The 12,033-nt window shown below is 49.9% G+C and overlaps 1 protein-coding gene across 3 annotated transcripts in view; it reads right to left on the reverse strand.

The window, feature by feature from the left end:
• Nucleotides 1-878: 878 nt before the first annotated feature.
• Nucleotides 879-12,033, reverse strand: part of LOC143973885 (transmembrane protein 69-like) — a 60,134-nt gene continuing 48,979 nt past the window's right edge. The window contains exons 1-3 of one of the 3 annotated variants that reach the window (XM_077474765.1): nt 5,300-5,378; nt 3,146-3,201; nt 879-1,819 (exon numbers count right to left, since the gene is read on the reverse strand). In XM_077474765.1, the coding sequence (XP_077330891.1) occupies nt 1,076-1,819; nt 3,146-3,190 (789 nt within the window). In that variant the 5' untranslated portion in view covers nt 3,191-3,201; nt 5,300-5,378 and the 3' untranslated portion in view covers nt 879-1,075. Of the gene's footprint in view, nt 1,820-3,145; nt 3,202-5,299; nt 5,379-12,033 lie in introns of those variants that run through there. The other 2 variants (XM_077474764.1, XM_077474767.1) reach the window with 2 other exon arrangements.

Raw genomic sequence — 12,033 nt, forward strand, 5'->3', positions numbered from 1 at the left:
CATCTCTATGGTCTAAGAAAGTGGAAGCGATGGAGAATTTCATCACTTCCGGTTTCGCAGTTGTAAACGAAACCTCAGTGGTTTGAAAAGAAAGCATCGGATCATACCGAAACTTCTAAAGGGCAGAGAAAAAAAAAAAATCTAGGGTTTAATAGACCCCCGGATCTCTCAGCAAAGACTACCTGCCACTGCCTATTGCTATCATTGTGGATATCTATATTCTCTGCGAGAACAATAAAAGTGATAAAAAATAAATAAATAGAAAAATTAAAGTGGCCCTTCCCCCGTACTCCCTCGCAAAGGTCAACCTATGCGTTGGTCCCGCACATGCGCAGAGAGCAACCGCACCACACATGTGAGGTTATCACCAAGAACGTCAGATCGCGGGCGGTAATTCTATCATCACACCTCCTCTAATGTAGTCGCCTGTGAAGGCTTTTAAAGCGTAGCCTATGGATAGTAACATTTACGTTGTTTGTCGTCTTTGCAGGAGCGTGCGCAATTTTAAAGCGTGACATATTTGATATCTGTTTACTCAGAGTAACCCTTTATATTCTACCAAACAATTGAGTTTTATATTGTGTTTTTGTGCATTAAAATTCAAAAAAAGTGTATTTCCCCCCCCCCAAAAAAATAGCATTTGAAAACCCACTGCGCAGATACAGTGTGACATAAAAAAATTGCAACACCCACCAATTTATTCTGTAGGGCATTTGCTTTAAAAAAAATATATAATGTTTGGGGGTTCGAAGTAATTTTTCAAGCAAAAATTACAGATTTTTACATGCAAAACAGTGTCAGAAAAGGCCTGGTCTTTAATTGGATAAGGGCCTCTTTGCTGGGTAGAGATCTGAGATAGAAGCGCTACACCACAAGTGAACAGTTCAAATACAATTTTATTCCAGTGTCAAGTTGAAGATCGAAGGAGGAAACCAACAAGTTTCGCCCATCATCACCCACTTCATCAGGGCTAAGATAAATAACAATATCTATTCTATGGAGTAGAGCAGTACAATCTCGGGCACAGGCCTCGTCAGCAGTTGGATCGGCGGCCTTTGCCTTCAGGTTTTGAATTTTACCATAGTGTCCTAGGCAGTTTTTGTGGTGCTTTTTGGTTGCCTGTTGGTACTTCTGGATAACGACCCGAGCATCCCAGCGTGGCGAACAAGGAAGCCAAAACAATGACTGTTAACAGACCTCTCAACCATTTATACCAGAGGGGGGGTATGGGGGCCAAGTCCAGGTCTTTAAACCCAAAAACATCAACAGCCAAACATATGAGAAACCCCATTCCCACCCCGAATATGGCGGCATTAATATCCTCCATTAACAACATGCTGATGAATGCCATGTACGGGAACACTGCGCCTGTCACCAGGTTGCTCCAGCTGGGTCTGGCAGGGCTGTTATCTGGGAGGGTGTAACCCCAGCGAACCCCACCTAGGAAGGACAGGATGCAGGCCCCATACAGCACCTGTACCGAGGCCAGTGCCGGGTAGTAACCCTGCATAAAGAACATAGTAAGTGGCACCGCCATGAAGGGTGTGGCTCCGAGGACCCCCAGAATAAACGCCGGCTTCGGGGTCTTCTTAATTTCCTGCCAGTGACGCTTTACTGTGGGAATGAGGATGCTTTCCTTGACCTCCCTCTTCCTCTTCTGCCGCTGGCTGGATGTGTGGAGGCCGAGCCTCGTGCTGAGGTTAAACGCAGAAAGGGAGACCATGGGGATGGGCCTGAAGATTGGAGGTCTTTGGTAAAGCCTGATGGCTGCTGGAGAGAATAACCACCGTCTGCATACTGGGGAAGTGTCCTTCAATAACTGGAAGAGAAACAGAGGATCAGGTATTCTCCAATTAGAAACAGCAGTTCCTGTGTGGTCACCGGGACAGGAAGTCAGGGAGAATTGTTCACAATGGGGACACAATAACTAATCATTATGACAGAGGTTCTAACCCCCTGGTGCCCAACTTGTGGCCCTTTGACACTCATTATGCAGCCCTTGGGCCCCCTCCTGTCTGTGTTTTGGTGCTTGCCTAAACTGGCTTTTACTAGTCAAAGGCAAATCAAACATTCATTTTAAATTAGCTGAATATATTTCAGATTCATCAAAACTAAAACGTGTGCAAAGGCTAAGTAGAAAAGCCAGTCCCCTGCCAGTATGCTGCAGAGTGACACCCTTGCTCAATGTGGAAGTAGCGGCCTCTCTGTACATACTCCCTGCTGAGTCAGAGCTCTGTAGCATGCTAGCATGGGACAGGCTTTTCTATTCAGACTGTCTCCATCTCCTATAGTACGCCTGCAGTCTCTGGCCGTCTCCTGTACCATGCCTGCAGTCTCTGGCCGTCTCCTGTACCATGCCTGCAGTCTCTGGCCGTCTCCTGTACCATGCCTGCAGTCTCTGGCCGTCTCCTGTACCATGCCTGCAGTCTCTGGCCGTCTCCTGTACCATGCCTGCAGTCTCTGGCCGTCTCCTGTACCATGCCTGCAGTCTCTGGCCGTCTCCTGTACCATGCCTGCAGTCTCTGGCCGTCTCCTGTACCATGCCTGCAGTCTCTGGCCGTCTCCTGTACCATGCCTGCAGTCTCTGGCCGTCTCCTGTACCATGCCTGCAGTCTCTGGCCGTCTCCTGTACCATGCCTGCAGTCTCTGGCCGTCTCCTGTACCATGCCTGCAGTCTCTGGCCGTCTCCTGTACCATGCCTGCAGTCTCTGGCCGTCTCCTGTACCATGCCTGCAGTCTCTGGCCGTCTCCTGTACCATGCCTGCAGTCTCTGGCCGTCTCCTGTACCATGCCTGCAGTCTCTGGCCGTCTCCTGTACCATGCCTGCAGTCTCTGGCCGTCTCCTGTACCATGCCTGCAGTCTCTGGCCGTCTCCTGTACCATGCCTGCAGTCTCTGGCCGTCGCCTGTACCATGCCTGCAGTCTCTGGCCGTCGCCTGTACCATGCCTGCAGTCTCTGGCCGTCGCCTGTACCATGTCTGCAGTCTCTGGCCGTCTCCTGTACCATGCCTGCAGTCTCTGGCCGTCTCCTGTACCATGCCTGCAGTCTCTGGCCGTCTCCTGTACCATGCCTGCAGTCTCTGACCGTCTCCTGTAGCATGTCCACAATCTCTCAATACAAAGACGTGAAGAATCTTCCACTTACCCGTATGGCCAGGGGCAGAGTCCCCCCTCGCAGACACAGCAGCATTTCAGCAAAACCTGCAAACAAAACTTTATTAAACACAGAAAGGAAAAAACACAGCTTCCTAGCTTTGTATTTAGTATTTGGTCCGGAGTCTCTAAGGTGTCATGGTTCTCCAGCGTGTCCCTCCCATCTCCTGACCCACATAGAGGCATGCATAGTACGGGGTCCGGTGTCTCTAAGGTGTCATGGTTCTTCCCGAGCGTCCCTCCCATCTCCTGACCCACATAGAGGGGTGCATAGTATGGGGTTCGGAATCTCTAAGCTGTCATGGTTCTCCCGAGCATCCCTCCCATCTCCTGGCCCACATAGAGGGGTGCATAGAACGGGGTCCGGAGTCTCCAAGGTCTCATGGTTCTCCCGAGCGTCCCTCCCATCTCCTGACCCATATAGAGCGTGCATAGTACGGGGTCCGGTGTCTCTAAGGTGTCATGGTGCTCCCGAGCGTCCCTCCCATCTCCTGACCCACATAGAGGGGTGCACAGTACAGAGTCCGGAGCCTTTAAGGTGTCATGGTGCTCCCGAGCATCCCTACCATCTCCTGACCCACATAGAGACATGCAAAGTATGGGGTCCTGAGTCTCTAAGGTGTCATGGTGCTCCCGAGCGTCCCTCCCATCTCCTGACCCACATAGAGGGGTGCATAGTATGGGGTTCGGAATCTCTAAGGTGTCATGGTGCTCCCGAGCATCCCTCCCATCTCCTGACCCACATAGAGGCATGCGTAGTATGGGGTTCGGAATCTCTAAGGTGTCATGGTGCTCCCGAGCATCCCTCCCATCTCCTGACCCATATAGAGGGGTGCATAGTATGGGGTTCGGAGTCTCTAAGGTGTCATGGTGCTCCCGAGCATCCCTCCCATCTCCTGACCCACATAGAGGCATGCATAGTATGGGGTCCGGAGTCTCTAAGGTGTCATGGTGCTCCCGAGCATCCCTCCCATCTCCTGACCCATATAGAGGGGTGCATAGTATGGGTTTCGGAGTCTCTAAGGTGTCATGGTCCTCCCGAGCATCCCTCCCATCTCCTGACCCATATAGAGGGGTGCATAGTATGGGGTCCGGAGTCTCTAAGGTGTCACGGTGCTCCCGAGCATCCCTACCATCTCCTGACCCACATAGAGGGGTGCATAGTACGGGGTTCGGAGTCTCTAAGGTGTCATGGTGCTCCCGAGCATCCCTCCCATCTCCTGACCCATATAGAGGGGTGCATAGTATGGGGTCCGGAGTCTCTAAGGTGTCACGGTGCTCCCGAGCATCCCTCCCATCTCCTGACCCATATAGAGGGGTGCATAGTATGGGGTCCGGAGTCTCTAAGGTGTCATGGTGCTCCCGAGCATCCTTCCCAGCACCTGACCCACATAGAGGGGTGCATAGTACGGGGTTCGGAGTCTCTAAGGTGTCATGGTGCTCCCGAGCATCCCTCCCATCTCCTGACCCACATAGAGGGGTGCATAGTATGGGGTCCGGAGTCTCTAAGGTGTCATGGTTTTCCTGAGCATCCTTCCCAGCACCTGGCCCACATAGAGGGGTGCATAGTACGGGGTTCGGAGTCTCTAAGGTGTCATGGTGCTCCCGAGCTTCCCTCCCATCTCCTGACCCACATAGAGGGGTGCATAGTACGGGGTTCGGAGTCTCTAAGGTGTCATGGTGCTCCCGAGCTTCCCTCCCATCTCCTGACCCACATAGAGGGGTGCATAGTACGGGGTTCGGAGTCTCTAAGGTGTCATGGTGCTCCCGAGCTTCCCTCCCATCTCCTGACCCACATAGAGGGGTGCATAGTACGGGGTTCGGAGTCTACATTACACAGAAGCCATAGGATGAATATGACCATCAGGCTCCACCCACAACTGTCATCTGCTGAGTTGCTAGCCCAAAACAAGTATGCAGCCAGGGAAGGTCATAAATGTCTGACAGATTTGCTAGGTGAGAAATGGCAGCATGCATGTTTCCCTCTGTATAGACTTCCAGCAATGAGGGGGACTACATGTCCCAGCACACCCAGCTGCTGCTGACATTGTCACCTCTACACCCTCCCCCCCCCCCCCATTAGATGATGAGTTCCTCCCTGGCTCTGGGAGTGACCCCAGGTACAGTATCTGCAGAGCATGCTCACCCAGGCCTGCCGACGGAGGTCAGGAACAGGAAGTGACCTCTGAATCGCTTCCTGTGGGCGCTGAAGCCAGAAGTAATGTGGGCAGGACTTCACTGAGCATGCTCAGATTGAACTCTGCTGGAATCCTGCTAACACTGAGCACTGATAGAAATACGGGAACTGCCATTTCTGAAATCCATGCTGCCTGGCTGTCATTCGGATCCTACAATAACAGCAGTGCAATCACTGACCCGAAACAAGCATGCGGATATAGACGTCTGTCTGTGGTGACCATGGCAGCCAGGCAATTAGCATTTTCTGTACAGTGCTGTTGTTACTTTATAAAGCAAGACACTCGTACATGATACAATCTCTATCCAATCTCCTTTATAAATACCGTAGTATATGTCTTGTCACTTATACGATGTACATAAAATCGATGAATTCCTGAAAGCGCACACAATACAATGTATGGACGGTCTCCTTCCGGATCACCCCGGTGAAATCGCACTACCTTTAACAGAAAAAAATAGCACAAAAACCTTTTTCAAAGTCACTGCGATGCGAGTCGCTGCAATTTGTATGGTTCCATTTGTCAAATCGCAGGAGAAATCCCAGCGATGTGAAGAAGGGCCGAGACTCTGTGATTTCCAGTGCGACTTTCATGCACTCTATACAAAGATATACTTGGGGGGCGCACCCTAAAATGCTTCACATATTCAAGATAGTGCTGCTATAATACCAAAAACAGTACAAAACAGATTACATCACATACAAAGACACCTAAACATAACCAAACATGGGGGATGGTTACAGGATACGCCCACTTCCCCCGACCATGGCGTGTGACCAACCCCCGTATTTGTGTGATTATGTTCAGGATAAATGTCATTGTTGTATGTGTGATGTAATCGGTTACACACACTATGACACGCACAGGGAGGCCTGGGTCACTCCCATGCAGGTTGTGATTGGTGCCTTTTGCGTTTTTGTGAGGTGTCTGGTGTCATTCATAAGAAACCAGCAAAAATGCATCAAAATCACTGCAAGCACTTTGATTATTTCTTATTTTTCTGCATTTCCATTGAGGTATATGGAACCAAAAACCCTCCCATGACCCAAGGAAAACCATGTTAAATGGCCTGTAGTGGGCTTCTGCCAAACGCAATAAACACTAAGAAACGCACGGGTGTGAACAGAGCCAAAAGTTGCATCAAAGTAGTGCAGGAATTTTCTTTTAACCACTTCAGCTCCATGAGGTTTTACCCCCCCCCTTCATGACCAGGCCATTGTCTGCTATTTAGCACTGTGCTACTTTACCTGGTAATTACGTGGTCATACAACACTGAACCCAAATTATATTTATATAATTTTATTTCCACAAACTGAGATTTCTTTTGGTGCTATTTAATCACCTCTGCAGTTTTTTACTTTGCACTATAAACAAAAAAGGCTTGGTATCAGGGACAGTCCCCTGGAATCAGGGACAGTTGGTTCAGAATCAGGGACAGGTGGCTCAGAATCAGGGACAGGTGGCTCCGAACAAGGGACAGGTGGCTCAGAATAAGGTACAGTTGTCTAGGAAATCAGGGACAGTTGGCTCGGTATAAGGGACAGTCCCCCAGAATCAGGGACAGTTGGCTTGGTATCAGGGACAGTCCCTCAGATTCAGGGACAATTGGCTCGGAATAAGGGACAGTTGGCTCGGAAAAAAGGGACAGTTGGCTCGGAAAAAAGGGACAGTCCCTCGCATTCAGGGACAATTGGCTCGGAATCAGGGACAGTTGGCTCGGTACCAGTGACAGTTGGCTCAGGAATCAAGGACAGTTGGCTCAGAATAAGGGACAGTTGTCTAGGAAATCAGGGACAGTTGGATCGGTATCAGGGACAGTCCCCCGGAATCAGGGACAGTCCCTCAGAATCAGGGACAGTACTTCAGAATCAGGGACAGTTGGCTCAGTATAAGGGACAGTCCCTCTGATTCAGGGACAATTGGCTCGGAATCAGGGACAGTCCTTCGGAATCGGGGACAGTTGGCTCGGAACAAGGGACAGCTGGCTTGGTATCAGGGACAGTTGGCTCGGAATCAGGGACAGTTGGCTAGGAATCAGGGACAGTCCCTCGGATTCAGGGACAATTGGCTCTGAATCAGGGACATTCCCTCGGAATCAGGGACAGTTGGCTTGGAATCAGGGACAGTTGGCTCGGTATCAGGGACAGTTGGCTCGGTATCAGGGACAGTCCCTCGGATTCAGGGACAATTGGCTCGGAATAAGGGACAGTCCCTCGGAATTAGGGACAGTCCCTCGGAATTAGGGACAGTTGACTCGGAATCAGGGAAAGTTGGCTCGGAATCAGGGATGGTTGGCTCGGAATCAGGGACAGTTGGCTTGGAATCAGGGACAGTTGGCTCGGTATCAGGGACAGTCCATCGGAATCAGGGACAGGTGGCTCAGAATTAGGGACAGTCCCTTGGATTCCGGGACAATTGGCTCGGAATCAGGGACAGTCCCTCGGAATCAGGCACAGTTGACTCGGAATCAGGGACAGTTGGCTTGGGACCAGGCAAAATTTGCTCCGAATCAGTGACAGTTGGCTCGGTATCAGGGATGGTTGGCTCGGAATCAGGGACAGTTGGCTCGGAATCAGGGACATTCCCTCGGAATCAGGGACAGTTGGCTTTGTATCAGGGACAGTTGGCTCAGAATCAGTGACAGTTGGCTCGGTATCAGGGATGGTTGGCTCGGAATCAGGGACACTCCCTCAGAATCAGGGACAGTTGGCTCGGTATCAGGGACAGTTGGCTCGGAATCAGGGACAGTTGGCTCGGAATCAGGGACAGTTGGCTCGGAATCAGGGACAGTCCCTCGGATTCAGGGACAATTGGCTCGGAATCAGGGACAGTCCCTCGGAATCAGGGACAGTCCCTTGGAATCAGACACAGTCCCTTGGAATCAGGGACAGGTGGCAACGTACAAGGGACAGTTGGCTCAGAATCAGGGACAGTCCCTCGGAATCAGGGACAGTTGGCTCGGTACCAGTGACAGTTGGCTCAGGAATCAAGGACAGTTGGCTCAGAATAAGGGACAGTTGTCTAGGAAATCAGGGACGGTTGGCTCGGAACCAGGGACAGTTGGCTCGGAATCAGGGACAGTTGGCTCGGAATCAGGGACAGTTGGCTCGGAATCAGGGACAGTTGGCTCGGAATCAGGGACAGTCCCTTGGATTCAGGGACAGTTGGCTCGGAATCAGTTACAGTTGGCTTGGAATCAGGGACAGTTGGCTCGGGATCAGGGACAGTTGGCTCGGGATCAGGGACAGTTGGCTCAGGATCAGGGACAGTTGGCTCAGGATCAGGGACAGTTGGCTCGGTATCAGGGACAGTTGGCTCGGTATCAGGGACAGTTGGCTCGGTATCAGGGACAATTGGCTCGGGATCAGTGACAGTTGGCTCAGAATCAGTGACAGTCGGCTCGGAATAAGTGACAGTTGGCTTGTAATTTAGGGACAATCCCTTGGATTCAGGGACAATTGGCTCGGAATGGGGGACAGTCCCTCGGAATCAGGGACAGTTGGCTCGAAACAAGGGACAGGTGGCTCGGTATCAGTGACAGTTGGCTCAGGAATCAAGGACAGTTGGCTCAGGAATCAAGGACAGTTGGCTCAGAATCAGGGACAGTTTTCTTTGAAATCAGGGACCTTTGGCTTGGAATCAGTGACAGTTGGCATGGAATCAGGGACGGTTGGCTCGGAATTGGGGACAATCCCTCTGAATCAGAGAAAGTTGGCTCGGAATCAGTGACAGTTGGCTTGGTATCAGGGACAGGTGGCTCGGTATCAGGGACAGTTGGCTCGGAATCAGGGACAGTTGGCTCGGAATCAGGGACAATCCCTCGGAATCAGGGAAAGTTGGCTTGGAATCTGGGACAGTTGGTTTGGAATCAGGGACAGTTGGCTTGGAATCTGGGACAGTTGGCTCGGAATCAGTTACAGTTGGCTCAGAATCAGGGACAATCCCTCGGAATCAGGGACAGTTGGCTCGGAATCCGTGACAGTTGGCTCAAAATCAGGGACAATCCCTCGGCATCAGAGACATTTGGCTCGGTATCAAAGACAGTTGCCTCGGAATTAGGGAAGTTGGCTTCGGAATCGGGGACAATCCCTCAGAATCAAGGACAGTTGGCTCAGAATCAGCCACAGTTTGCTCAGTATCAGGGACAGTCCATCATTATCAGGGACAGTTGGCTCGGTATCAGGAACAGTTGGCTTGGAATCGGGGACAGTGGGCTCGGAATCAGGGACAGTTGGCTCGGTATGCGGGACAGTTGGCTCGGTATCAGAGACAGTTGGCTCGGAATCAGTGACAGATGGCTCGGAATCAGGGGCAATCCCTCGGATTCAGGGACAATTGGCTCGGAATCAGGGACAGTCCCTCGAAATTAGGGACAGTTGGCTTGGAACAAGGGACAGTTGGCTCGGTATCAGGGACAGTTGGCTTGGAATCAGGGACAGTTGACTCGGAATCAGGGAAAGTTGGCTCGGAATCAGTGACAGTTGGCTCGGAATCAGGGACAGTTGGCTCGGAATCAGGGACAGTTGGCTTGGTATCAGGGACAGTTGGCTCGGTATCAGGGACAGTTGGCTCGGTATCAGGGACAGTGTGCTCGGTATCAGAGACAGTTGGCTCGGAATCAGGGACAGATGGCTCGGAATCAGGGGCAATCCCTCGGATTCAGGGACAATTGGCTCGGAATCAGGGACAGTCCCTCAAAATTAGGGACAGTTGGCTCGGAACAAGGGACAGTTGGCTCGGAATCAGGGAGAGTTGGCTCAGAATAAAAATAAAACAATTCATCACGTGCTCCACGGAGTACGTGATTTATGTCTTGCGTTGTACCTGCAGTCTCCTCTATGTAGGTCGCACCATACGGGCCTTTCGTGTTCGAGTGTGAGAACACTGCCGCTTGACCAAAAAGGACGGCACCAAACACAGTATTTCGCTTCACTTTCGTCAGTTTCACAACAGAGATTTAAAAAAAAATCGAGGTTTTTGCAATCGAGGCCATTCCAAAGGGGACCCCAACACACAAGGAAAGGTTTTCCCTCCTTTGTCGGAGGGAAACTTTTTGGATTTACCTGATGGGTTCCCATTCGCCAGATGGCCTCAATGAAGGAATTGATGTTCTCAACATAACCAATTGACACATTGATCATCCATATACAATGCAGCCCACTGCCTGTGTGATATTACCACCCCCATCGTATAATGTGTGATATTACCACCCCCTATCATATACTGTGTGATATTACCACCCCCTATCATATACTGTGTGATATTACCACCCCCATCGTATAATGTGTGATATTACCACCCCCTATCATATACTGTGTGATATTACCACCCCCCATCATATACTGTGTGATATTACCACCCCCCTATCGTATACTGTGTGATATTACCACCCCCTATCGTATACTGTGTGATATTATCACCCCCATCGTATACTGTGCGATATTACCACCCCCCCCCATCATATACTGTGCGATATTACCACCCCCCATCATATACTGTGCGATATTACCACCCCCCATCATATACTGTGCGATATTACCACCCCCCATCATATACTGTGCGATATTACCACCCCCCATCATATACTGTGCGATATTACCACCCCCCATCATATACTGTGCGATATTATCACCCCCCATCATATACTGTGCGATATTACAACCCCCATCATATACTGTGCGATATTACCACCCCCCATCATATACTGTGCGATATTACCACCACCCTATCATATACTGTGTGATATTACCACCCCCATCATATACTGTGTGATATTACCACCCCCATCATATACTGTGTGATATTACCCCCATCATATACTGTGTGATATTACCACCCCCCATCATATACTGTGTGATATTACCACCACCCTATCATATACTGTGTGATATTACCCCCATCATATACTGTGTGATATTACCACCCCCCATCATATACTGTGTGATATTACCACCACCCTATCATATACTGTGTGATATTACCACCCCCATCATATACTGTGTGATATTACCACCCCCATCATATACTGTGTGATATTACCCCCATCATATACTGTGTGATATTACCACCACCCTATCATATACTGTGTGATATTACCACCACCCTATCATATACTGTGTGATATTACCACCCCCATTATATACTGTGTGATATTACCACCCCTCTATCATATACTGTGTGATATTACCCCCCTATCATATACTATGTGATATTACCACTCCCCATCAGTCTGTGATATTACCACCCCTATCATATACTGTGTGATATTACCACCCCCTATCATATATTATGTGATATTACCACCCCCTATCATATACTGTGTGATATTACCACCCCCCCTATCATATACTGTGTGATATTACCCCCCCATCATATACCGTGTGATATTACCACCCCCATCGTATACTGTGTGATATTACCACCCCCTATCATATACTATGTGATTTTACCCCCCCCATCATATACTGTATGACATTACCGCCCCCTATCATATATTATGTGATATTACCACCCCCATCATATACTGTGTGATATTACCACCCCCATGATATACTGTGTGATATTACCACCCTCCTATCATATACTATGTGATTTTACCCCCCCATCATATACTGTGTGATATTACCACCCCCATCATATACTGTGTGATATTACCACCCCCCTATCATATACTGTGTGATAT

Source organism: Lithobates pipiens, unplaced genomic scaffold (assembly GCF_037356315.1).
Source record: "Lithobates pipiens isolate NorthernLeopardFrog02 unplaced genomic scaffold, aLitPip1_a1.2 Scaffold_127, whole genome shotgun sequence".
NCBI lineage: Eukaryota > Metazoa > Chordata > Amphibia > Anura > Ranidae > Lithobates > Lithobates pipiens.